Source organism: Tenrec ecaudatus, chromosome 10, assembly GCF_050624435.1.
Source record: "Tenrec ecaudatus isolate mTenEca1 chromosome 10, mTenEca1.hap1, whole genome shotgun sequence".
Lineage (NCBI taxonomy): Eukaryota > Metazoa > Chordata > Mammalia > Afrosoricida > Tenrecidae > Tenrec > Tenrec ecaudatus.
In genome coordinates this window covers 152931763-152958022 of record NC_134539.1, presented here as the reverse complement: position 1 = coordinate 152958022, position 26260 = coordinate 152931763, and the positions used below count along the sequence as shown (strand labels likewise).

At 59.8% G+C, this 26260-nt stretch overlaps 3 protein-coding genes across 3 annotated transcripts; 1 reads left to right on the top strand and 2 right to left on the bottom strand.

The window, feature by feature from the left end:
- Positions 1–613: 613 nt before the first annotated feature.
- Positions 614–11539, bottom strand: OTOP3 (otopetrin 3). The gene is made up of 7 exons (XM_075559692.1): positions 11521–11539; positions 6418–6837; positions 6191–6327; positions 5520–5578; positions 5125–5243; positions 2307–3076; positions 614–784 (listed from the first exon to the last, which is right to left on the bottom strand). The coding sequence occupies exons 1-7, from the start codon at positions 11537–11539 to the stop codon at positions 614–616; spliced, it is 1695 nt and encodes a 564-aa protein (XP_075415807.1).
- Positions 11540–13287: 1748 nt separating this feature from the next.
- On the bottom strand, positions 13288–21303 carry OTOP2 (otopetrin 2). Its single transcript, XM_075559448.1, has 6 exons — positions 20991–21303; positions 20320–20456; positions 19164–19222; positions 18647–18780; positions 15379–16232; positions 13288–13458 (listed from the first exon to the last, which is right to left on the bottom strand). Exons 1-6 carry the CDS (start codon positions 21301–21303, stop codon positions 13288–13290), a joined length of 1668 nt encoding a protein of 555 aa, XP_075415563.1.
- Positions 21304–22696: 1393 nt separating this feature from the next.
- USH1G (USH1 protein network component sans) lies at positions 22697–25940 on the top strand. The gene is made up of 2 exons (XM_075559447.1): positions 22697–22860; positions 24716–25940. The coding sequence occupies exons 1-2, from the start codon at positions 22697–22699 to the stop codon at positions 25938–25940; spliced, it is 1389 nt and encodes a 462-aa protein (XP_075415562.1).
- The last annotated feature ends 320 nt before the right edge of the window (positions 25941–26260 follow it).

The window sequence follows — 26260 nt, the reverse complement described above, 5'->3', positions numbered from 1 at the left end:
TCCAGGGAGAGGCCTTGCTGGTGAGGGGTGGAGACTTGAGACCCCTGCAAGGGCTACTGCTTCCCTTATTCGCCACCCCGCCCCCCATGGATCAGGCAAGGCAAGGCAAGGCATGGTCTGGACCCGTCAGCCCTACCCATCATTCCAGGCCCGCAGGCTCCCTCCCTGGGAACAGACACGGGTGTAATTGATCAAACAAACAGGCTTTATGGCACTGGGAGGGAGCTCTTAAGCCCTGCCTGGCAGCTAATTAACCAGCTTGTTAGGAGACAGGGTGCCTGGGGCAGGGCAGCTGCCAGCCACCAGAGGCAGGCTGTCCCACGCTGCCAGCCCCGCCCACATGCCCCAGCCTCAGCAGCTGTGGGTCCCTGCCAGCTTCCTGGGCCCTGGTCTGCTCACGGCCGCATGCTGAGGGCGGTGAAGCGGCAAGCCCTTGCCAGCCCTGGGCTGATATTGGGGTGTAGGTCTTGTCCTTGAACCTGGGAACCACAGACTGCCCTCCCCCTTCAGGGCCTGGGGGGCACCCTAGGTGGTCTCTGTTCCTCCTGGAGTGGGGTGTCTGCTCAGACTCTGGGCCCCCTGCCTGGTCACTTGCAGTTGTTCAGGGGCTGGCTCAGGCCCCCAGGTAAACCTCCACCAGCCCCCCCACAGAGTGCATGCGGTAGAAGACCCCCAGGGGCAGGCCAAAGTTGACGATGGTGAACCAAGTCCGGTAGCCATAGAAATCCTTTTCCAGACCGTTCTCAAACTCGGGGTGCACGCCGAACGCTGGCATCATCCATAGCTGTGGAGGTGGGGAAAGAGGGGGCTGCATGGGGGAGGGGCTCGCCATGGCTCCCCATCCCCCTCAGGCCATCTGGGCCCCTCCTCCAGGGGCTTTCAGAGCTAGCTTATCTCCCCCCAATACCCCTTTACTGCAGCAAAGGCCTTAGCTGTCCCTTGAAATCATCCTGACTGGCCTCCAGATAGACCAGGAAATCCCCCAAAAACAACACCAAACAAACTCCCTGCCATGGAGTCGATGTGAACTGACAGTTACCCTACAGGTCAGGGTAGAACTGCCCTGTGGGTTTCCCAGGCTGTAAATCTTTATGGGGGTAAAAAGCCTTGTCTTTCTCCATTGGAGTGGCACATGGCTTTGAACTGCTGACCTCATGATTGACAACCACGAGGCCACCAGAGCTCCTTCAAGAGTCTCACTACCATCGTGTCGTCAACAATGACTCAAAGCGAGCCTACAGAACAAGGTCGAACTGACTGTAACTTTATCAGAGTAAGAAGCCTGGTCTGTCTCCCTAGGAGCGGCTCGTGGTTTCAAACTGCTGACCTGGCAGTTAGCAGCCCAAGGTGTGACCACCACTCCACCTGCCACCCAGCTGGTGTCTGGCAAGGATGCCTGATGTGCGGCTGCCCAGCCCGGCCAGCCACTCTGCTCTTCTCTCTGCCTGGCATGCCCCCCCCCCCACTTCCTGTCCTAATTCTCCAGCCCCACAAGGCCTCAGATCAAGCCTGTAGGAAGTCTCACTTCCTCTCTGGGGTTTACTGCTCTCAAGGACAATTTACTAGGGCTTCTGTGCTGGACCGGGGCCTCCACCCTCTGAGTGGGGGGGGGGGAACGGGACGGTGTTCCCATGGCAGCCACTTCCCACATGGGCTGCTGGGCAGTGTGGGTGAGGGATGAGGGTGGCAGGGGCAACTCTGAGTTCTCCGCCTAGTACTGCCTGTTACAGGCTGAGGACAGGTCAAACCAACCATGCCTCAGCTTCCCTACCTGTGAAATGGGCACAGCAACACGGCCCAGGTGACTGTGGCCATCCATGAGGGGCTGAGGTCATGCACAGAGAGGGTTCAGGGGGACCTGGGGCTTAGCAGCTTCCAGGGGCTGAGCACATCTCTTCAGGATTCCCCCTCTACCCCCACGCCCGTGCCCAGCAATTCTGTAGAACACCAGGGATGTTCTTTAACTGAACTCGGGGGGCAAACTGGTAATTCTCTAACTGGTCTCTGCGTGCCTCCCCAGCTAGATAATACATTCCCTGAAGGTAGGGCTTTGACGAGGTCCCAAAGAGCATCGAGGAGCGGGGTGCTTGCCACCTTCACTCCCGCCAGGACCCCTGCAAGGACGGGGGAGCTTGCCCTATGCTCTCCTGCAGTGTCAAGGGAGGTGGAGAGAGGCATGCGCCCTCCACCACGGGAAGATAAGCCAGGCACCCTCTGGGCCGCTAAGGTTCAATGCATGCACCTGGATCCAGCCCTTCCTGCAGGAGGCTTTCCCCCGCGGCCCCACACCCAACCCAGCCACTCACTACGATGTTGCACAGGATGAGGAAGAGGGAGATCTCCTTGAGCGCACACTGCTTCCAGTTGAGGCGGCTGTAGGCGTGGAAGTAGGCCCGCCGCAGGTCCTGGCTCAGGTCCAGCAGGGAGCTCCTGCGGGCCGGCTCCGTCTGGCAGAGCGGGCGGCGGTGCAGCCCCCCGATGATGAAGAGGTTCTGCGCGATGTGCTGCAGGATGAGCAGCAGCGAGTAGGCCATGATGAGGCGGCTGAGCGGCCGGCGCGGGTGGGTGGCCACCGTGGCCACGAGGGAGCAGTAGGCGATGCCCATGGGGCCCAGCGCCGCCCCCATCAGCAGCACCACGTCCAGGCTGCGCGTGGGGTTCTTGAGCACGTCCAGCTCCCGCTCCTCCAGCACGTAGACGGCCGCGCCGGCCAGGCAGGCCAGCGTCATGGCGGGCAGCACCGCCACATAGAAGGCATAGTAGAGTGTGAAGTAGCTGCGCGCGATGTCCGGGCCGTTTGCCTGGATCTGGAAGAGCACAAAGATGCAGATGCCGGCCACCAGCGCCAGCAGGCCGAGCAGAGGCCCGAGGACCCCGGACAGGTGGAAGGGCGGGGTGCTGGGCGGGGGCCTCGTGGGGCTGGCCAGGTGGCGGCCCACGTTCTTCCACATGACGAAGAGCATGGCGCAGCAGAGGAGGCAGTACTCGGTGTTGAAGGGGTACAGCATGAGGCTGCCCTTCTGGAACACCAGGCAGGCCGTGTTGTTGACGCAGACGCAGAAGTTGCTCAAGTTGCCTGGGAGACAGCGGGTGGGAGGGGACAGAGGTTCAGGTGGGCGGGCGGCACGAGGGAGGGCGGGAGGGAGGCCCCTCCTGGCGCAGCCCCGCCTCCCACCCGCGGGGACCCGGAGATCCAACACCAAACTCGCTCCAGTGGAGTCCATTCCAACTCGGGGCGGCCCTCCAGGTGAGAGCCTGAACCCTTGCCTGAGCACAAAGCCTGGTCTTTCTCCCAGGAGCATCTGGTGGTTTCAAACTGCTGACCTGGGGGCTTAGCAACCCAACGCATACCCACCAAGCTACCAGGGCTCCAGGGCATAAAGAGGGAAGCATGGAAAACCTGATGTCCTTGGTGCCCAGTGCCCACCCCACCCCCCAGCCCCACAAAGGACTTGCTGGGCAGCAGGGAAATCTGGAAACTGGACAAAATGAAGGGGCTGGCTGCTCCTCCTGAACCCCTTGGTCAGTCTCAGCAACGCTGGATGTGGGGCACCGGGGTGTCACCCAACTGCCCTCCCCGCAATGCTTAGTTAACCGGAATCTGAGCAAGACTCTGCCGAGCTCCCCAATTGGTAGGAAAACGGGGAGAGAAAACCCAGTCCCCCACCAGCAAATGGGACAAGCCTCCGGGCCTGAGAGAAAGTGGAGAGGGGCGTTCTTTTAGACGGGGGGCTCAGTGGTTCAAAGCGCCCAGCTGCTAACCAGAGGTCAGCAGGTTCAAAACCACCAGTCTCTCTGAGGGGACGCCATGGAGCTATTTCCATAAAGCTGATGGATGGTCTTAGAAAGTCTGGGGGGCAATTCTGCTCTGTCCTAAAGATACATACAATGCTGGTGATTTTTGACACACTGCAGAACCACATTCCAAAGACCCCACTACCAATGCCTGGTGGCAAGCCTTTGAATGGCTCTTGGCTTCCACAGCCAGCTGTTTAAAACAAGGAAAATTCACCAGCTAGTTGGAGGGATGGACTATAGATTGCTAGAGATGCCAAAGGAATTTCGTTAAAAATGATTGTAGCCTTGTGGTAACGCGGGGAAAGATATTTATTTGAAAGAGATGTTCAAAGTAAAATAAAAATAAAGAGATGGATAAGTGAAAAATTTGAGGTGAGAGCTCATGATTTCGCTCCCTTTCTGTATGTAAGTCCTTCAGCGAGAGGTAGGAAAGCAAGGGGGGAGGATGTCAGTGACCGTGACCTGGACGTGAGTCGGCATCCTCTTGTGACTGGGGCTTTGCGTACATTCGAATGAGTGTCTCCAACATTTGACTCGCGACTGTCCGTGTTTATGAATTCACCGTTTCCAACTCTGACTTTTTTATGACTATAAAGCCTATATCATTTGATGTTTTAAAAATGAATAGTAAGCCAGTCGTGTCGCGGTGGCACGCGTTACTGCACAGGGTCTCGGAACTGTTGCCAGGGTGTTAAGAATGCACACAGCAGGGTGTGGGGATGCAGGAGCCTGCTGGAAAGGCCTGGTGTTACACGGGTCCCCAGGGTGATGCCACCAGGCAGGGGGGTGGCGTGGGGTGAGATGTGTTTGTAAACACACACAGAGGGCCGTACCTCCACGCCTGTTGGTGCGGCGCAGCATCTGCAGGTGGACTGCGGGGACATGAGAGGAACTTGCTTGCTTCTGTGAGTCTGGGGTCTCAGGTGGTACCCTTCTCAGCCCTTGAGGGCAATGCCAATGCCACGGTGGGTGCCTGCCTCAAAGGCTCATCAAGCAGACCTTGAAGTGGGGCAAGTGGGGCAGGGGGCAGGCCCAGACTGGGGGCGGGAGGAGGGTGGCCCTTGGTAAACAGGATCCAGTGTATGTTTCAGGAGTTTGCTTGACTCTGTGAGTCAGAATCAACTCGATGACAGCGAATGATTTCTTTGATCAACTGATGGCAGATCTGAGGGAATGTAGTGTATGTGTGTGTGCGTGAGAGAGAGAGAGAGAGAAAGAGAGAGAGAGAGAGAGAGAGAGAGAGAGAGAGAGAGAGAGAGAGATAGTTAGTTAGTTAGTTAGTTAGTTCCAGGGTGGGTGGGGAGGGTCCCGGCCTCCTCTCCGTACCTGAGAACTTCTCCAGGTGGGTATCAAACTCAGCTCTGATCTCACGGTGCATGGAGTCGTTGGTGATAGCCAGAATCCACAGCAGCAGGTCTGTGGCCAGGGTCAGCATCAGGCCACACCTGGGGGAGGTGCCACACTCAGCCACACAGCCTACCTGGCTGTCCAGTGCCTGGGCCCACCACCAGCTGCTAGTACTGGGCCACTCATCCTCCCAAAGCCAGACCCCACAAGGAGGGCACTCGGACTACAGGAGATGTGGGTCCTGAATTGCATTCTCAGACTGACCTATCTCCCTAGCCACTCTGTCCAGGGAGCCTGTGGGGACTGGTGCAGGGTGGGGGCAGGGATAGGGAGCCCCAGGAGGTTCTAAAAGAGGAGAAATACCCTGATCTTACCTAGTGAGGTTAGTCTGGAACTGCATACAGTCCTTGCAGTGTTTCCAGAGCACCCAGGTCTGAAAGAGAGAGAAACGGCCTGAGCCCAGGGACTGGGAGGACCAGAGCAGGCTGTGGGCTTCCATTGCTCGGGTGCATTCCCAATAGATAAGGCAGTGAGGAGACCTGGGCTGCCCTTGGGGCTCTGCCCTTTCCTTGCTGTGTGGTCTCGGGCCGGTAAACAAACATCTCTGAGCCTCAGTCTCCGTCCAACGCTTGTAAAAGGAGCCCAAAATGACTACCCTGAGGGACTGCCCATTTGTTGGGGAAAGACCAAGAGGACAGCAGCGGGGCCCCTTGGCCAGCGCCGGGCACACAGCGAGCACCCAGGAGAGGTGGGGAGCGGGGCTTCCTTCTAAGTAGATGTGTATGCCGTGAGATGTATATGTCGCATTTACAGGTGTCTGCTTTCGGGGGACAGCGTGTGCGTGGGGACAGCCGCAGGGACAGGCAGGTGTATGCGCTTTTGTGAAGTGTGGCTCTTGTGTGGGCGGGTGGGGTGGGGTGCGCACACTGGGGCCTGGACGCAGACTCCCCCGGGGCTGCGTCTCGGGAGACGGGGTATGTGTGGCCAGGGAGAGTGTGTGCCCTGGGGTATGACAGGGAGGGTGGGGACCGGGGAGGCCTGCTACCTGCACGCTCACAAAGATGATCTGGATGATGGGGAAGGCGAGCTCCAGGTGGGACTTGCAGTTGGCGTGGCTCACGGCATTGCCCACGCGGAAGACATTGAGGCAGATGGTGCAGCTGCCGAACAGCACCAGGGAACCTGGCGGGCCAGGCAGGCGGGCGTTGGCACCTCCCAAGAACTGCCTCGCCCTCCTCTTCTGCCCCACCCCGCCAGCGCCCCAACACTCACCCCGCACCCAGATGGGCCCGGCCTGAGGGTCTTCGAGGAGCATGGTTTGTGACTGCTGGCGGGTGATGGTGACCACGTAGTAGAGCAGCCACAGGAGGGAGAGGACCTTGAGCGTGGCCAGCAGGAGCCACACGTCGGTCAGTGTGACAGCCATGCCATTGAAGAGCATACCGCAGATGAAGGCGCTGCCCAGGAACACCACGTTAAGGGCCAGCAGCCCCGAGAAGAGCTGCCCTGCCTTCTTGGCCTTCGTGTGCCTCTGTAGCACAGTCGAGAAATGATATATCAGCCAGGACTTCGGCGGGCCCCAGCTGGGGCGCTCCAGGTTCTCGGAGGCCCTGTCCACGCCATTCTCCTTGGCCGGGGCTGCTGCGGGCTGGGACACTTCCGGAGAGGATCCTAGCGGGGCCTGAGCAGGGGCTGTGGAGCAAGAGGAGGCGCCTGTGTTGCTGGCTGAGTTTTGCAGGGTTTTATTTACACTCCTGCCCCTGGTGGGCTGTGTGTTCACTCTTGGGCGCGCTATGCAACCTCTTTGGTCGGGATGCTGGGAATAATGGTAGCCGCCCTTCCCCTTCCACCTTATAAGATCAACAGAGTCCGACACAAACCCAGGCCAAACTCGGCAACCCTATAGGACAGTGGCGAACTGTCCCCGTGGGTTTCCGAGCCTGCAATCTCTCTCTGACTCACAGGGACCCTATAAGGGGAAAGAACTGCCCATGGGGGTCTCTGAGCTTGCGAGACTAGAACTCTTTTACTGGAGCAGAAAGCCGTCTCTCTCTCCCTCAGAGGAGTCCTGGCAGTGCAGTGGTTGATGACACAGTGGCCTGCGAATGGCTAGGTCAGCAGTTTGAAACCACCAGCTGCTCCCATGGGAGTTGGCATTGACTTGATGGCGGTGGGTTTTTGAGTTTTGTTTTTTACCCCCCCTTCCTCAGAGCTGCTGCTGGATTTGAACAGTTGACCTTGCGGTTGGCAGCCGAATGTGTAGCCCTCAGCGCCAACAGGGCTCCTAACAAACCGGAGGAGTTAGCAACCTCAATTGGTTCCCAAAGGACCCGTGGTGGCCCAGTGGGCTAAGTGTGGGACAGCTCATCAGCTGGTGGCACAAACTCACCAGCTGCCCCACGGGAGGCAGTCTGCTCTCCTAAGGACCGACAGCTGGGGGAACCCCTAAGGGCAGTTCTCGGTCTTCCAGGGTGGCTGTGATTCAGAACCCACTCGGAAGGAAGCGCCTGCGTCCCCGACAGAGAGGCCTGTGGGAGCCCTGGGTAAACTTCGTTTCACCTGGCTTGAGGACCAGCCCTTCCTCCTGAGCTGGGCCACGCCCTTCTCACCGCTACTCCTCAGCCTGTTGCTACGGGGAGCCTAGGAATGGCAGTCAAGGGAGCTGGGGTGGGGGCAGGAGCACCCACAGAGTGCCAGGACACCAGGCAGGTCCCTGGGCTGTGACTTCTCAGCACCCAAAGGCCACTTGTACCCTGCTGTTTTCTGGGAGGGCTGTCACCTCTGGGACAAGGGAAGGCAAAAATTACTCAGTGTCCCCACCCTCCTACCCCGACCCAATGGTGTAGTGGTTACATGTTGGGCTGCTAACCGCAAGGTCAGCAGTTTGAAACCAACTGCTCTGTAGCAGAAAGACTAGGCTTTCCGCGCCCATAAAGACGGACAGTCTCGGAAACCCACAGGAGCAGCGTTACCCTGTCCTAGAGGGTCGGAACCAACTGGGCCATGGGTTTGTTTTTTGTACTCTAGTCTGAGGACTTGCTCACGGACTCAGATCATGGACCACCCAACCCCTACAGAACTGGTTCTGGGTATTCTCCTGGCCAGGAGGCTTCTCATGAGCTGGCCTGGAGCCTCCCTTCAAGCCCATGCTGTCCCTGCCTTGCTCTAACTCCCCCATCCCTGGACTCCGGACTCGGGCTCCTCAGAGGTCTCCTCCAGGCAGGAGAAAGCCTGCTTCCTGCCTCCCTCAGAACCCCAGAGCTGAATCCCTACTGGAGTCCGCTCACCTCTCCACCATCCTAGCCCAGGGCACCTTCCTCTCTCACCCACTTCCCCTGACCTTTACGCTGCTTCTTCTCTATAGGGTGCCTGCAGAGACAACCGGCTGCCCACAGTGTGAAGTCCAGACTGCCCAGCACTGCCACGGCCTTCCAAAGTGAAACAGGGCAGTGTACGGAAAGAACTTAATACAGGCCTGCCCAGGGGACGTGCTCACGGCACTAGGGACGACTGGTGCTTCCTGACGGGCCTCGACTCACCTCTCCAGCACTGTCTTCTGACCTTACCCCACCCACAGAGCAAGCCGTCCTGCGGCAGGAACCCCGAGTCCCCTGTCCCATCTTTGCACACACACCCTGCCTGAAACACCTGTTCCCCTGCCCCTTGGGCAACTCCACCTTGCCCTTCAGGGCACAGCAGAGACCTCAACTCCTCCAGGTGATTGATCTACCCACTCACGCCCTCCCCAGCCAAGCTGGGTGAAGGACCCCCTTGCTCCGTGGAACCCCAGGTCCTTCTAATTTTTTAATCATGTGTTTTCTGATGGTTGAGAACATACAGCCGTCCAACAGCCCCCCACAGACAAGTCCATTCTCTGAGCTGTGTGACCCGTCTTGTCCTCCTTTTCAGAGCTGTTCTTCCCGACTCACGGAAGCTCACTGTACCCCAAGGGTCCTGCCTAATCCTGTGAGCATTTGGTCAAGAGGCCTGAAACAAGCACAGGGCCCAAGGCAGACGCACTGATCTCAGGCAGGAAACTACTGCTGGGTTTTAAGAAGACTTCGGGGGCTATGTTTGGTTGAAGGTTCAGAAATGGTGTCGGGACGATTGTTTCAGGGGCTCATTCCGCCTCCTTGGCTCCAGGAAGTGTAGGTTCTATGAGAATTTAACATTCTACCCTGCCTCTCCCTCCTTTTGATCAGGAGCTTTCTATGGAGTCGTTGATCAAAATGTTCATTAAAAAAAACCATTGATACATGAAAAAAAGAGTCATCAAAAATATCGATTACAGAAAAAAAATGTTCATTGATAGTAACGGGCACCATGCAATTCTCGGGTCTGGTGGCAGGGGAGGCAGTTAGTTGTTCGTGAGTATCTTGCTTAGTATATTGTCATGGTCCATCCCTGCTCTGTCTTCCTCCTTGGACTCAGCTTTGGTGGCCTCTGGTTCTCCCTGAGGTGGCCGTCGGAAGCCTCCCGCCCCACTACACTTGGCTCTGGAATATAACATCTCCCTATGCTACCTGCCACTTATTTGTTCTTCTGAAACAAGTCAAATAATAAAACCATTCAGAATTACTTTCTCTCCCTTTGCCAGCCTTGATCAAGCTCTGCCCAGCCTGCCTATCTCACCTGGGTTCTCCTGTCTCATGCTTCCTGCCCTCACACCGAGAGCTGGCGTTCTCTCTGCCTCATCCAACATCCCCCCACCAAGGGCTCTTGCTCGCTCTCACCACCCTCCTTAAGTGCCCCTCCTGGGAAGCACACTGGTAGCTACCTGGTTGACCACTCCCTTCTTCTGAGAGCCCATGTGCACTGTCTGCCCCTGGTCTCCTTGCAGGCAGAGACCAGGTCTTGCTTAACTCAGACCCCTGAGGCCAGCAGCATAAGCAAGGCACCCGGCCGCTTTCTGGGGAACTTTCAGCACCACGCCCGTGGACAGAGACCGCCCATGGGTCCTTTCCTCCCCTCCTGGCTGGTTGCAGACATTCGAAACCAGCTTGGCGTTTTCTTCCCAGGCTCTCCGGCCCAGGTTGAGCAAGCACGAGGCTTTCTCCCAAGAGGACTGCTCCACTTTGCCTTCTAAATCTTCTCCCTCCCTGTCTTCCTCACTCCTCCATCCATGAGAGGTAGGGTGGCCTTATGATTAAGTTCAGATGGCCAGTGTTCTGGACAGAGAACCTATAAGAAGGGTAGACCTGCCCCACTGGGCTTCCCCAGTCTTTAGGAAACAGACGGCTGGCCTCATCTTTCTTCCCTGGGGAGGGCGGGGTCATGTGTGTGTGTGTTGGTGGGGCGGGGGCAGTGCTGTCCACCTTTAGGTTAGCTCCGACTCTTCCACTTCCCACTGTCCTTAAGACACCCCGAGCCTCTGTTCCTTCATGCATAAAATGGGTTTCATAAGTGTACGGAGAACCAGGAAATAATGCCTAGCCCCTAGTAGTCGTTCAATAAACCTCTCGGATGGCTTCTTGGATATTCCTGACCTCACAGGGATTTTGTGGGAATTAAATGGGTCCAGGCGTGTACCTACATGTAGAACAGGGCTGACGGACCCAGAGCTCACAGTTACCTGTGTGCTACTCTGCAGAGGCGGCAACGGGCAGAACTGTTGGTGAATTCCGGGGGCAGGTTTTGCAGACCCAGAGGGGACACTGGGGGATGGGGTTCCTGATCCTCTCTCTCCAGGGTGGAGAAACACCCCCCAAGTGGTGAATTTGATCTGCGGTGGGGAGCACAGGGGTGTAAGGAGGGGATGAGGGGCGCCTGGAGTTGACAAGGAGTCTGTACTCCACCCCCCTGCAAACCCCTGGGAGCCAGGTCAGCCCTAAGAAAGCCTGAGATGCCAAACTGGTCTGCAGGTTGCTGGGGGGTGGGGGTTGGGGCCGTTAGGGTGCTGTGCAGGACCAGCTCCTTCGTGTTTCTGGGGAGCCCCCGAGGATGTGCAGGCTCGGGGAAATCTCTGACTGCCAGAGCGCCCCAACCTGGATTCAGGGAGCCCCAGCCCACGCCCTCCCCTCCCCCCCCCGCCCCCGCCTCTCAGTATCTGTGGTCTTTGTCCCTGGCCTGGCAGCCCCTTCCGGGTGTGAGTGTCCACGAGCGCTGCTAACCTCTGGGGGCCCGTCTTCCGAAAGGAGGTAGGGGCAGCCTGGGGGGCGGGGGAGAAGGGGTCAGTGCTGGGATCTGGGGACTCAGCCGTCTTTCTGCGCAACGCCCCTGCCCCGGCCCCCTATCCCTCGGCCATGTCTCCCTCCCGCCCTAATCCTGAACCTTTGCTTTCGGATGGGGGTGCGGGGGTGGTGGGGGGGTCGTGCCTGGAGTCCTCCCGCTGGGGTCCTGGGCGCTCCCGGCCCCAGGGCGGCCCCGCAGCCTTACCTGGGCCCTCAGCAGACATCGCCGCCCGCTACCCTCCGGCTTCGGAGCCCCGCGCGTCCGTCCAGGTGAGGCCCCGCGCCCCAACCGATGCCCCGACGGCCTCCTCCCCCCGCAGGACTGCGCAGCCGCCGCTCGCCCTTGGCCCATCGATTTTCCTGTTGACTTTGGGAATCTCATCAATCCCTCGTTAATTACCCCGCCGTGGGCTCCAGCCCAGAGGCGCAGCCAATAGGTCCGGTGGCTAGACGGTGGGGGGCGGGGGACCGGGAGGCGGAGCCTGTGTGGAGCCCCAGGGTCAGGGGTCAGGAGGCGGGCCTCGTGCTGGTGCCCGCCCTCGAGCTGGGGTGGGGGACCTCCCTTTCGTCTGGCGTCCCTCCTGGGACTGGACAGCCCCTGAGGTCTGGGGTGGGTCCCTTTTCCAGCACCCACCTAGCACCTGAGTAGGACTACAAGCTGAAAGGTCAGTTCACATCCACCCAGACACACCTGGGCAGCCTGGCCTGGCCATGTGCTTCGGGAAGGTTCCAGCCTTGCAGGCCCTGGGAATGAAGTTCTCTCGACCTGTCCCGCCCGCGTGGGGGACAAGGGGGCTGGGGTAGGGGCCAGTCTCAGAGTGGCCTCCAGGGCGACCAACCACGAACCCAGCACCAGCCTGGAGACTACCTTGAAGGCCTCTTCTTCAGAGAGCCCCGCACTTTCCCCCTCAAGTCAGACTCCAACGTGGGGCCCAGAGACTTAGGGGGAACCCCATGGTGAGCAGGCAAAAGGCTGGATAGAGCTGAAGGCTTTCGGCCCCAGCCCGGAGGATTCTCATCAACGCCCCCCTCCTTCTACTGTGGAGCTACGGCCCCTATTGCCTTCCAGTGCTGCCTTCTCCCACCAGTTCCCACCCCAGCCTGTCCAGCTCCCCTGCCTTGGGCTGCCCACCAGCCTCCTGAAGTGCCACACGCTCTCCTCTTCTCTCTGAGCCTCCCTCCTGCCACCTCCCCTCAGCATCTCTGCCGCAGAGAAGGGGGTTGTAGGAAAGGAAGGGCCCTGCTTATGGCTCTGCCGGAGTCCTGGGTCCTACAAGGCTTTGTTTGAGGGAGAAGAGTGCCACCGTGGTGATTTACAATGGTATAGCTGCGTGGCCTTGGAAAAGTCACTTCCCCTCTGTCCTCCTTTCTACAACATGCTGGCTGGGCTTCCTCGTCCTGTGTGTGTCAGGGAACATGTCTGAAAACAGACAGAGGAGCCAGTGTGTGGCTGTCAGTCTGGGGGTGATGGGAAGAGGAAGTTGGAAGCCTGGCCTGGTCTCTCCTAGTCTCTCCTGGTCTCTTCTCCTAAACACAGTCTGTAAGCAGACGTGGCTCACTCACTGCAAAACTGCCCTTCCAGCTCAGCCTCCCAAGATCCTCTCCCCTGGCAGGGCCTGCTGACATATGAAGCAGGAACAAGAGAAGGCGAATCACCAATTTATTGGTCCCCAACATCAGGCAGTGGCCTGGCCTGACCACAGCTCTGGGGTTGGGAGTGGCCCCTGGGCTGTACTTCCAGCTCTTGTCTGGTCCCAGCAAGGGTCCCCTCTGCCGTTGCCTGATGGCCCAGGGCTCTTCTGGGGTGGGCGGGCAGGCATGTCCTGATGATGATTTTAAAACGCATCTTGGAAAGGTAGCTTGTGTGCATGTTCCACTGGGGAGCAAGCGGGGCATGGGTGGCAGCGTGGGGCGTCTGTGACCTGGGTTTCATCACAGGGGTTCCGGGTGTGGCAGGAGGGTGCCTGCTGGCTCAGGACAGCACATAGACCTCCAGCAGGCTGGAGACAGCATGCATGCGGTAGAAGATGCCGAAGGGTAGGCAGATGTTGACAATGGCCGCCCAGAGTCCATAGCCGTAGAAGTCCACTTCCAATGTGTTGCTGAAGTGAGGGCGGGCGCCGAAGGCAGGTATGATCCACAGCTGTGTGGAGAGATGGGGCATCAGGGGCAGGCTGCTGGTGCCCCGGGGTCATTCCCGTGGGTTTTCTATGTGGGCCTGCTGGTGCCCGGGTACGGTGAGCTGGGGGTTACTGGGTGGGAGGGGGGCTTCAATGTCTGGGACAGGGCCTAGCACTCTATAAGGAGCTTGGGAAGCTGTGCCCCACGGAGCTTGCTCATCCCTGTCTCGGGCTCTTCCACCCTCTGAACATGGCCCGCTCATGGGGTTTCGTGGGGAGGGGGGAGGAGAGGGTTTGAGTCCAGAAGGAGTGAGGTTGGCTATGAATGACTGGACCTGCAGCTTTGTCCTAGAGAGAGGGGCACGACCAGCAGGGACGGCCCAGGGGAGCCGGTTCTGGGTTCTCATTTCTCTCTACCCCTTCCATGCGCTCTGCCTCTCCCCATTGGGCCAGGCGGGTGCTGCAGCTGGATCATCAGGCCTCATCTTGGGGGCAGAAGGCAAACTGTGTGCCCTTGGGCACCTCACTACCCTCTCTGAGCCTCAGTTTCTGTCCTCCAAAACGAAGGGCCTGGATTTTCCCGAAGGCGTCCCAGACCCCTAGATCAGAAAAAGTCTCCTGAATGGCAAACTGGCCCCGCATGATGGGGTTCCAAACCTGCCTGCTTCTGGTGATTGGGTCCCATGCGTGACTACTCATTTTTTAGTTTTTTAATTTTAGGGACGCCGACCTTGTTGGGAGGCCCCTGTCAGGAGGGCTGCTGGCACATTTTCTCAGGACTGTTCAGGGATGGCTTGACTCTGGGCACCTTGTTCAAGGCTGGGGCGTGCTCATAGTCAGGTTGCTTCAATTCTAGGGGGTCTCCGTCTAAAGACCAAACCAAACTCACGGCCAGCCCCAGGCGATGTCAGCTCATAGCGACCCTGGGGGAGGGTCCAAATGTGACTGTTTTTACACAGGACCACAGCCACTTTCTAGTTCACTTCAACCCCATGGGGCAGAGCAAACTGCCCCTTTGGGTGCTCCGGGCTGTGTGTCTTTATGGGAGCAGCCAGCCTCTCCTTTCTCCCAAGGAGCTGCTGGAGCAATGAGTAATGAGCCTGGGGTATGCTCCGTACCCCACTGTACTGGGAGCAACCGAAACAGAACCCACTGTGCAGCCAGGCTTCCTTCCATGAGGGGTCCAGAGTTCGTGGGGAGACTGGATGGAAAGAGGATGTCGTGTCCCCGTCCCCAAGCTCGTGCAGGGAGTTGGATTGCCATTAGAAGTATGCTCTGGACTTGGACTGTGTCCACTGTGCCCACTGAGTCCATGTTCTTGTCTTAGGGACCTTCCTGGGAGCAGGGGAGGGGAGAGGGGCGGACTCCCTACATGGGGCCTTTCTCTATTGGGATGCTTTGCTATTGGGGCGCCTTCACAAAGAGCAGGCTTTTGCTCTAGGAAGCCGCTCTGGGCTGTCAGCCTACGCGGGCTCACACTTACACTGGGCCTGTTACTTCCTGAGGCTGCTCCCATTATTCTGAGAAGCAGGCAGGTCACAAGTTCCCAATAGCAGTCACACCTCCCACAGGGCAGGAGGGTGGGGGGGATGCAGAGGGAGCCCTTGTCCTCCACATCAGCTCTCCCAGCTCTCTCCCACTTCTGCTGAGGCCCCCCTCTCCCAATAGCATTTCCTGGGACACCCCACCACCACCACCACCACGCCAGATGCCACCTAGATGCCACATGCTGGGATTTCATTCCCTCTGTGGATGCTGGAGGCTGGTGCCTGGCCCACTATGAACCTGCTCCCCCTCCCCAGAGAACTGTTAGGCTCCCCAGCAGGTTGGGGGTCAGGCCAAGAAGCCCCAATAGCCAGGCCTCAAAGAATGCCCAACCTTGGCCTTCCTGCTGCCCCACCGCACCCCGCCACCCACCCCACTGCCCACCACCCCCTACTCACGATGACATTACAGAGCAGGAGGAACAAAGCAATGTCCTTCAGGCACCGGCGCCTCCACTGGCCCTGGGGAGCCAGGATGATGGCCTCTGACTCCTGAGGGCCGGTGGGACTGGGGCCCACCACTCTGGGAGTGGTTGGACAGGCAGGCAAGGCGTCCAGGTGGGTGAAGGCCAGGCCATGGCAGGGCCCCCCATGAGGCTCTTCCATGGGTGGCCCACGGTGGAGGCTCTCGATGATGAACACGTTCTGGAAGGTGTGCTGGGCAATGAGGAGCAGGGCGTGGGCCAGGTTGAGGGCCCCCAGCAGGTCCTTGGGCAGACCCACCACCACGGCCACGATGGAGTAGTAGGAGATGGCGTACTGGCCCAGGGCGGCCCCCATCAGCAGGGCTGCGTCGAGCGTGCGTGTGGGGTTCTTGTGCTGGTCCATGGTCCGGCGGTCTAAGCGGTTGATGACCAGGCCGCTCAGGCTAACCAGGGTCATGAGTCCCAGACAGATAATGTTGAAGCTGTAGTACATGACCAGGGCCTGCTGGATCTGGCTGCCCTCGCCGTTCACCTGGACCTCATAGATGATGAAGACCGCCAGCCCCACCATGAAGAGAAACAGTCCCAGGACGGGGCCCAAGAAAAACGTCTCCCGGAAGAGGCTGACCCGGAAGGGGATGTGGCTGTGGCTATAGGAGGGCACCAACAGCCGGCCCACGTTCTTCCACATGATGTAGAGCATGGTGGAGGCGAAGAGGCTGTACTCGATGTTGAAGGGGTACAGGTAGAAGTAGCCCTGTTGGAACACCTGGCAGATGACCGTGTTACAGGGGCACGGCTCTCCTCCAGCCTGGCTGGCTGAACGGTCTGTTGGGGACAGAGGGACACACACACTGAGCGGTCCTCCCGCCCATCTGAAGGGCCTCCCTTCGCTAGACTATAACCTTCCTAAGAACAGCTGGGCAGAGGGTGGGGGGCGAGGGTCACCACACCCCAAACTCCAACCCCCCTGCTGTCCAGTGGATGCCGACTCAGAGTGGTCTTATGAGGCAGGGTAGAACTGCCTCTGTGTGTTTCTGAGGCTGTCACTCTTTAGAGGCGCAGGAAGCCTCATTTCACCCCCCACCCCAGGGCCTGCTGGTGGTATCGAACTGTCAACCTTGTGCGTAGCAGCCCAACATGTAAACCCACTGGGCTATCAGGGTGCTAAGTTGGCTCTCTCGTTGCTGTCCAGTTGGTTCTGACTCATAGCGACCCTACAAGAACAGGGTAGCCCTGCCCCTGTGGGTTTCTAAGGCTGGGATTCTTCCTGGGAGCAAACAGCCTCATCTTTTTCTGGCAGAGCGGCCGCTAGGTTCAAACTGCTGCCCTTGTGGCTAGCAGTTCAGTGTGTAGTCCATGACACCACCAAGGCCCCTCTCCCATATTCACCAGTGTCCCCCACGTACCCAACGCCTATCTGGCATGCTCATTCACTCCAACCATGTGCCAGAGGCGGTGGGGCCAATAGCCAGTGTCCATTAAAAAACAAAAAAGCTGACCTACAGAAGTGCACGCGCACACACACGCACACACACACACACACACACACACACTCCTGCCCTTCAGAAACAGCCTCAGTCTGCCCCCTTAGTCACGACCTAAGACAGATAAGATCGCGTCTTATGGGAAGGTGACCGTCTTGGGAACACCTCAAGTTCCCCCTTCCTCGAAGCTCTTCACTCCAGACCCTAATCCACCACCCTCCCACCTGAAAGTGAGCCATCATGACCAGGTCCCTCCTGTGACCTCCTGTCCCCCCGGTTTGTTCCACGCCGATAAACATCTTATCTGATATCTGGAGAAAGCCTTATCGAATACCTCGGGCCCTGACAACCAGCCCATGGGATCCCCAGGGCCTTCCCAGCAGTTCTGTCAGGCAGAGAAACTGAGGCTCAAGGAAGCAAGATTGCTGGAGTGGCAGAGCTAGGCACACAACCTCCTGGTAGCCCTGAGGCGGTCCCTTCTCCACAGCCCCTCAGCCCCGCCATGTGAAGCTGACTGTCCCCAGGAATCCTCTGTAGGTGAGGCCCATGGGCCTTTCTCTGCCCTGCTCCACTGGGTCTCCCCGAGAGCCTGGCTCCTACATACTGGGAGGGAGGTATCTTCAGCAAGGTTCAGGCAAAATTCATCATCTACCCTGATCCTGGCTAGTGGAGGGTCTTCAACAAAGACCAGTGGACCATGACTGTGAACCCCATCCTCTCAATATATAAAAACACCCCAAGCCTGCTGTCCTCGGTTCGTACAGGGACCCTGGAGGGCACGGTAGAGCAGCCCCACAGGGTCTCCAAGCTATTACCCACATGGAAGTGCACTGCCAGCCACATCGCTCCCCCACAGAGCCGCGCCAGCAGCGGGTGGGTTGAAACTGCTGACCTTCTAGTGAGCTGAGCGCATCACCACTCCCCCATTTCAAGCCCTGTGACCAGAAGCAAGTGGCTGCCACTCCCTAGGCCAGTGGTTCTCCACCTTCCTAATGCCACAGTGACTCCGTCATCCTAAATCAAAACTCACTGCCGGCAAGTGAGTCCTTTCTGACTCCTGGCGCCCCTAGAGGAGATGGTAGAGCTGCCCGTGTGGGTTCCTGAGACGAACTCTCTCCAGGAGGAGAGGGCGGCTGGTGCTTTCAAACCGCTGACCTTGCTGTTAGCAGTCCAACGGGTAACCACTCCGCCACCAGGGCTCCCTCTATAGGGCAGCTAGGGCTCAGGAAATGTTCCTTATCACCACAATTGCTATTGTTTCTGCCCAGGTGGTGCTGTTGGTCGGGTGAGCCTTGGGCTGCTCACTTCTAGGTCGGAGGTTCAAACCCACTAGCTGCTGCAAGGAGAAAGATGAGGCTGGCTGCTCCCATAATGACTGACGGCCTTGGAAACCCTGTGTAGGGTCGCTAAGGGTCGAAACCAACTTGACAGCAGTGGGCTTGGGCATCTCCTCCCCCAGACCGTCCCCAGGCTTTCACCACTGCACTGCACTGCCCTGCCTTCCCACCCACCCCGCCAGGCTTGATCTCCCTGGGCCTTTCACTCCTGGGTGGGCTGGAGCATGGAGCCAGGCTGCACCCTCAAGGAGAAGGACGATGCTCCCGGATACCCCACTTCCTGGATCATCTACACCTAGACATCTTCAGAGATGGAGCCTCAAGCGGGAGGAGGTCCTGCTTCCCCTTGTGAGACCAACTCTACAAACCCACAAAGCCAAGCCTCCGGCTGCCAGGGTTGGGCCAGGGCGGGACTCACAGTTGGGGCCCAGGTGGTTGTGGGTCACGTTGTTGTGAGAGCTGCTGTAGGATTGAGCCTGGTGCACCGATTCGTCCACCACGGCCGCCATCCAGATGGCCAGGTTGGTAGTCAATGTAAACATGAGACCACACCTGATGAAGAGACAGAGGGTCTTTGGCTCTCGGCTGGACCCTGAAGCGGTGGGAGCTGGGGAGCTATCCTGGGAGGTGGCATTTGGGATTCCAGAAGGCACAGACCCCTGTTGTGACAGGGCAGCTGGGTTTGGAATGAGCCAGGGGATGTCCAAGGACCCAGGTCACTGCAGCTACCTCCCCCCTGGTGGGGAAAGCACATGGCACACTGCACGACACCCCGAAAATGTCCATGTACATGCACACAGGGCATATAGAGGTGGAGCTTAGCTAGCAAAACAGGGGGACCTCGGGTTGGTCCCCCATTCAGCAGCTCCCACAGTGTAGCCTGGCCTTGCAGGGGCCCAAGCACTCAGCTGCGGGCCAGGCGGGCGGGCACTCACCGGGTCAGATCCAGGTGGATGTGAATGCAGTCTTTAGCAGAGACCCACAGAAAGTATGTCTGTATGGGAGAGAATGAAGCCATTGACTCTGTACAAAGACTAACTCCAGACAGCCCACAGCCACGGGCAGCCTTGAGGACTCTCTCCCCCAAAGCCTTTGTGCTAACTGACTGCGTTCCATTGCTTTAGGACACAGGGCAGGGAGTAGCCTCGCTAGACTGCGGGACAGTGCTATAGCATGCGGACTCTCTATTCTTTAAAGGTTTGCCAACCCACCCCCCCACCCGCTAAAACTCGCTGGCCCTTGGTTTTATTTTTATTTGGGGGAGGCAGCAGGGAGAGGGCGAGTCGAGTTTTGACTAGGGAATTCTCTCTTCCTGGGAGCAAGGTCACCCTGATGCAGGGTCCTGTCTCCCGCCCCGCCTCCTCCTCTGTCCCCTGCAAGGTCCAGCTTCCCCGGGCTGCCATTGTGTCCCTTTGGTGTTTGCTGATGCCGGTTGACATCTGTTTTCCTTTTAAGTGCAATTTCAACTCAAAATTTGATTCAGTGAGAACCGGGAGCCTCATTCAAACCCCTAAAATACAATGCAGGAACACGATGCACATACCACTGTCTAAGTGTGTTGACGGACAGTGGTGGGGCAGCTGGAAGTGGGGGGTTGTCTCAGGGGAGGGACCTCACATGGATCATGCTGGGCTGTGAGCTCCTCTGGCCACAAGGCCAGTGATGCCCCAGTTGCATCAGAAGATCTTTCAAGGTGGTGTTTAGACATCAAATCATAGGTATATTGCATATATGTATTTGAACTTTAGAAAATCCCATCTGCAGAATGCCCTCCTCCCTGAGATGGGTGTGCTCTATGGCAGCCAAAGAGGGCACCCTAGGTTCTAAGAGACAGAGGTGGCTGTCACACCTCACACCTGCTCTGTAGGTGTTAACTGTCAGCACTGCTTAGGTTCAAATAAAATCGCAGGTCCCCAAAAGTAGGAGCTCACGCTTGCGATATTACTTCATGACCAAGTGCTTCTGGGGGATGGGCTCGTATGATCCCAGTCCCAGTTCCATGCCCACTGGAGCTGCTTAGAATGGACATGGGGTGTGGCACCTGCGTCCCCAGACCTTGTGGCAAGTACTGGTTCCCTTCTACCCACCCACCTGAACAATGACAAACACGGCCTGGATGACGGGGTGCAGGATCTTGATGACCGACTGGCACTCGATGAAACTGGAGTAGTAGCCAGTCTTGAAGGCGTCCATGACAAGTGTGCAGACACCAAATAGCACCAGCCCTCCTGTGATTCAGTGGGGAGAACAGAGAGGCAGGGTGAAAGGCTTACTGTGTGCCAGCCCTTCCTGGGTGGCCCGAGGGTGGCCAGATGGGTGGACGGAGGAGTGAATGGTTGGCTGGCTGGGCGAATGAATGGAGTGGTGAATGGATATGTGGATGGGTGCAAATAGATGGGTTGATTTGTGGATGGGTGGGTGGGTGTATGATTGGATGGGTGGGTGAGTATTCTGAGAACTCCCATCTCTGCCTTGGGAATACATGGATCAGGGGGATGTTCCTGGCTAGACTCACTCAGTAGCTATCATCTTGTTCCTTCTCTGTTCTCCTCCCAGAGCTCGCTAGTGCCCACTCTTGTCTAATCTTTAGCCATGCACAAAGTGCCTCTCCAACTCCCTCTTCACCCGGGTCCTAGGAGCCCTCTCTTCCTCTTCTGAACTCACCTGGCATCTGCCTCATCCAACCCTCCCGAGGGAACTTCTGACCCCTCCACATCCATGTGCACCCTCTCTCCAGCGCCCGCTGCCCCTGGGACCTGCACCTCGGAGCCAGATGGGGCCAGCATGCACGTCGCGGTAGGGGACGGCGTCGGGGCGCCGCGCCGAGTACAGCAGGTAGAACAGGAGCCAGAGCAAGGAGAGGAGCATCATGGTGGTGAGCAGCGCGAAGACATCCTTGTCATAGACGGCCACCTTGTTGAAGGCGCCGCCCGTGATGAGCGTGCACGCCAGCAGCATCACGTTGAAGGCGATGAGCACCGAGAGCAGGCGCCCCCCCTTCTTCCACACCTCGATGGAGCTATGGCGGGGCGCGGGCAGGACCGTCTTGGGTCCCGAGGCCGGTTCCTCCGACATGGTTGGCGTGACTGGAGACGGTTGGGGTGTCACTGTAAGGGGAGAAGCAGGCACCCCAGGTCACCCTCAGGGTCCTCTGGAGCCCTGCTGCCCAGAGTTGAGAACCAGGGAGTTCCTAGTCAGAGTGGGAACAGAGGGGGGCCATGGTGGAAACCGGGCATGGGGGGGCGGGGGAAGCCAGAGCCTGAACTGGCCCCATTCCAAGTCGGCCATCCCCCCCACCCCCACCCCACACACACTGGCACCCACCTGGCTGGCCGGGGAGCCGGGACTGAGCAGGGGGCCCGGCGCTGGCGAAGGTCTCCTCTTTCCCACGCGGGCCTGGCCGGATACTTTATACCCGGGGGGACTCGGTGATTTACAGCCGGGGGCGGGCAGGCAGCTCGGCTCCATAAACCGCTCAACCCCGCTCACATGATCCATCTTCTCTCCGGGCTGAATTTGGGGAAGTACGCGAGGGAGCCAGATAAGGCGGATTATATTGTATGATATGTATCCGTCAAGGGGCGTCTCCACCCCTAGTCCGGGCACCCAGAGAGCACCCCGCCCTGGCTCCCCGAAGGCTGATGATGCCCTGGAGTCGCCGGGCACCCAAGACACCCTCCCAGTCCCAGCGCGCCGGGGACCTCCTCTGGGCCACGGCCTTGCAGGCCGGACCGCATCCCTCTTCCCCCGACGGCCCTCCTCTTCCTCTCGGGCTGCTGTCCACGGGGTGCAGCGCGCAGCGCGCGGGGCTCCCTGCGTCCGCGCCGCGCGGGGCCGCACCTGCCCTCTGGCGTCGCATGCTGGAACGCAGCTGCCCTACCCCGCGCGAGGTCAGCGACCCGCTGGCCGCGTCCTACCGGCTGCCTGGAGGGGTGCGCACGCCCAGCTCCAGCCCACTGCCCTGGGGTTTGGGCTGCCTGCCCCCACCCCTCGCCAGCCCGCTCCTAGGCACCCCTCCCCAGCCATTGGTTGCTCCTTGGACGGCTGGGCTGGAGAAATCGGGGACATCCTCGGCACCAGGACTCTGGAGGGACTGTCCCAGGCTGTCCCTGATGGACCCTAGGATGTACTGGTGCTGGGCACTTTTGGAGGACGGACAGGACCTCCAGTGGTCTCTCTGCAAGCCGCGCCCCGGGGGTTTAGGACCCAGGGGAAGCCGGGGGCGGCGCCCTGAGCGCCGGAGCATTCCACTCCCCCCTCTCCGCTCCCAAGTCTGGTACTCGGCTCAAATGTCCCTTAGCCGTGGCTCTGGCGCTCTGCATCCTCCGTCTGCGGCATCGGGGCCTGGCGGCCCCGGCCCCGGCCCGGCCCCCAACCCCAGCCCCATGCCCCGACCCTGACCCCAACGTCCTCCCTAGCTGGGGGGCGAGCCCCGAGCCCCTGGCCCGCCCCGTCCACATCGGGCATCATGAACGACCAATACCATCGCGCGGCCCGAGACGGCTATCTGGAGCTGCTCAGAGAGGCCACCAGGAAGGAACTGAACGCCCCCGACGAGGATGGCATGACCCCCACCCTCTGGGCCGCCTACCACGGCAACCTGGAGTCTTTGCGCCTCATTGTGAGCCGCGGGTGAGTGCCCCTCACCCCCGCCGCCTGTGAGAGAGGGAAAGGGGTTCCAGGCGCCCCAGGCCAGGGAGACACAGTCCCCGCCAGACTCCCAGAAGCTTCCCCTTCCCCCCTCCCCCACAGACTCTAGCTGGGACCTTGTGCTTGGTAGGTGTGAGGGGGAAGACTTTGAACTTGAGAGCTGGCTGTGGAGCTAGGAGGGGAAGGAGTGGGATTGGGGAATTCCAGGATTTGGGGGTCACCTGAAGGCAAGAGTGAAGTTGGGTACATGGGCTCAAAGGGCAGGTGGGGCTAGGAAGATGGAGCCCCCAGCGGGGCCTCCCACCCCTCTCTCCCATAGCCTGTCTGCCCACTGCTGGGATTTATGGTCACTTTCTAAAGGTCATGGGCTCAGCCACCCAGGGAGTGCTTTCTGGGCCCCTCCCTCCACTGCAGGCCGCACTGATCCTTGAAGAGGGATTTCTCCCTGCCCTATCCCTTTGGGGTTGTCCTGCAAGAAGGGGTGGTCAGGACCCCAGGAGTGGCTCCCTGGGGTTGTAAAGCTCCCTAGGAACAACTCTGCTGGAAGCTTTGCAGAGACCTGGGGCTGGGGCGGCCTGGGGTGGAAAGGGGTTGGAAGACACGGACAAGTCTGGAGGATAGGGCTGGCCCTGGGGGCAGGCGCTGGGGGCAGGCTCTGGCCTAAGTTTGTGGGGGCTGAGGACCCTTCTTGCCCCTCCCCTCACTCTCCTGGGCCCTGCCCACCTAAGACAGCTGGGCCAGTCAGTTTTCCAGAGGCCTGAGTTGCCTCCACCCCCCACCCCCAGGGCTCACTGTGACCCCTGACCTCCTGACTCCCCTCCCTCAGAGACTCACCAGAGGAGGAGAGGGTTTCCCTTGGTGCCCCCCACCCCAGAGGGCAAGGGCTGGCCTTTGATGGAATATGGGCCAGAGGCCAGCCCGCCCTCCCCACATCAGAGTGTAGGTCTCAGAACCCAGGAGGGCAGCTGAGGGGGCGAGGGAGCTGCTGAAACAAGGAAGTGTTTCTTCCTGGTCTTTGTGACCTCATTAGTGTGGGCAGGGGTTGCCCAGCTCTTGAGGGCAAACTGGGAAGGAACCAGCGCCCAGGTTCCCGCCAGCATGCAACAGACCCAGGGGACAGTTCCTTTGGAGGGGTGTTAGAGGGAGCTGAGTGGGGACACCTGGGCAGTTCACATAGCCTCAGGTAGCCGCCAGGATAGAGCAGATCTGGGCGGAGGGGAGGCTAGCCCTGCTGGGCACTGTGCTTCCACCTCCTCCCTCCCATCCTGGCTGCCCCCACACTCCCCTCCTGGCCCAGGCCAAGGCCCGACACCTTCTTTCACACACCGGCTTGCCAAGCCTGGCCCCGATCCCTGCCGACCTGGCCGGGCCACGACCTGCCCGCGCAGGCCCTGCCGCACTCGGCGGCGGAGCGGCGGCCCAGCACACACCACCTGTCCTGGGCCGGCCCACTCAGCGGGCACACACAGCCGCACTCACCACAAGCCAGCCTGAGACCCAGCCTCGGCCCTGTCCCACCACCTCCCTGGGCCAGCTGCCCGCAGAGCCCCATGAATAATTCACTCCTTTCTCTCGGGGCATCAAATATTTATCCTCTGAGATTCCCAGCCCTCATTCGCTGGCGAAAGCCCCGCCCCAGCCCCGCCCCTTCTGGAGCCCCGCCCCGTAGGTGCCTGGGGCCAGTGGGAGTGGGGGGTTCGTCCCCGCCCTCATTTGACCACACACCTGCACATCCCTGGAATCGGAATTGAGGTCTCAGCCCCATGGGTCTGTAGCGCCCTGGGGTAGCTACGTGGCTCACCTCACTGACCCTCCGCTCCACGTGTCCTCCCCGCAGGGGTGACCCGGACAAGTGTGACATCTGGGGCAATACACCCCTGCACCTGGCAGCCTCCAATGGCCACCTGCACTGCCTGTCCTTCCTGGTGTCCTTCGGGGCCAACATCTGGTGCTTGGACAATGACTACCACACGCCGCTGGACATGGCCGCCATGAAGGGCCACATGGAGTGTGTGCGCTACCTGGACTCCATCGCCGCCAAGCAGAGCGGCCTCAACCCCAAGCTGGTGGGCAAGCTCAAGGACAAGGCTTTCCGCGAGGCGGAGCGGCGCATCCGCGACTGCGCCAAGATGCAGCGCAAGCACCACGAGCGCATGGAGCGGCGGTACCGGCGCGAGCTGGCCGAGCGCTCAGACGCGCTCAGCTTCTCCAGCCTCACCTCCAGCACCCTGAGCCGCCGGCTGCAGCACCTGGCGCTGGGCAGCCACCTGCCCTACTCGCAGGCCACGCTGCACGGCACCGCCCGCGGCAAGACCAAAATCCAGCGCAAGCTGGAGCGGCGCAAACAGGGCGGGGAGGGCACCTTCAAGATCTCCGAGGACGGCCGCAAGAGCGTGCGCTCGCTCTCGGGGCTGCAGCTGGGCAGCGACGTGATGTTCGTGCGTCAGGGTACCTACGCCAACCCCAAGGAGTGGGGCCGCTCCCCGCTCCGGGACATGTTCCCCTCCGACGGGGACAGCCTCTCCCGTGCCACGCTGCTGGCGGCTGAGCCAGCCCACTCGGAGGTCAGCACCGACTCGGGCCACGACTCCCTGTTCACGCGGCCGGGCCTGGGCACCATGGTGTTCCGCCGGAACTACCTGAGCAGCGGGCTGCAGGGCCTGGGCCGTGAGGACGGGGGCCTGGACGGGGCTGGCACTCCGCGGGCTCGGCTGCAGAGCCCCGCCAGCCTGGACAATGACAGCCTGGGCAGTGCCAACAGCCTGCGGGAGCGCAGCTGCCCCGAGGAGCTGCCCTGGGACGAAGTGGACTTGGGCCTGGACGAGGACCTGGAGCCGGAGACCAGCCCTCTGGAGACCTTCCTGGCCTCCCTGCACATGGAGGACTTCACTGCCCTTCTGCACCAGGAGAAGATCGACTTGGAGGCGTTGACGCTCTGCTCCGAACTGGACCTGCGCAGCATCAGCATCCCGCTGGGCCCGCGCAAGAAGATCCTGGGGGCTCTGCGTAGGCGGAGACAGGCGCTGGAGCGCCCACCCGCTCTGGACGACACGGAGCTGTGAGTGCCGTGTGTGAGAACCTCTAACTCCCAGCGACCCCACAGGACAGAGTAGAACTGTCCAGTGGGTTTCTGAGACTGCCACTCGACAGCCCGGCTCTCTCCCACCCAGCGCCTGGTGGTTTCCAACTACCGGCCTGGCAGTTAGCGGTCCAGTGTAACCACCCGGCACCAGGCCTCCTTTACAGCCTCAGGACCCGTGGAGGGTCGGGGTGTTAAGAAAGCCCCATGCAGTAACTCAACGGACTAGTACATAAAATGGGGGCTCTCAAAATTGGTGGCAACCTGAGTTTTATGAAATACGGTATTATGAAGAAAAAAACC

Excerpts from the sequence above, each read along its gene's own strand:
- OTOP3 (XM_075559692.1), bottom strand. Across the intron at positions 6,328-6,417 it reads CGGGCCCATCTGGGTGCGGG|GTTCCCTGGTGCTGTTCGGC; the intron begins GTGAGTGTTGGG and ends CTGGCCCGCCAG. Across the intron at positions 5,244-5,519 it reads TTCCAGACTAACCTCACTAG|GTGTGGCCTGATGCTGACCC; the intron begins GTAAGATCAGGG and ends CACCTCCCCCAG.
- OTOP2 (XM_075559448.1), bottom strand. The coding sequence starts at position 21,303 with ATGTCGGAGGAACCGGCCTCGGGACCCAAGACGGTCCTGCCCGCGCCC. Across the intron at positions 19,223-20,319 it reads CCGTGTTTGTCATTGTTCAG|ACATACTTTCTGTGGGTCTC; the intron begins GTGGGTGGGTAG and ends TCTCCCATACAG. Across the intron at positions 13,459-15,378 it reads TCCTGCTCTGTAATGTCATC|CTGTGGATCATACCTGCCTT; the intron begins GTGAGTAGGGGG and ends CTCTCCACACAG.
- USH1G (XM_075559447.1), top strand. The coding sequence starts at position 22,697 with ATGAACGACCAATACCATCGCGCGGCCCGAGACGGCTATCTGGAGCTG. Across the intron at positions 22,861-24,715 it reads CGCCTCATTGTGAGCCGCGG|GGGTGACCCGGACAAGTGTG; the intron begins GTGAGTGCCCCT and ends TCCTCCCCGCAG.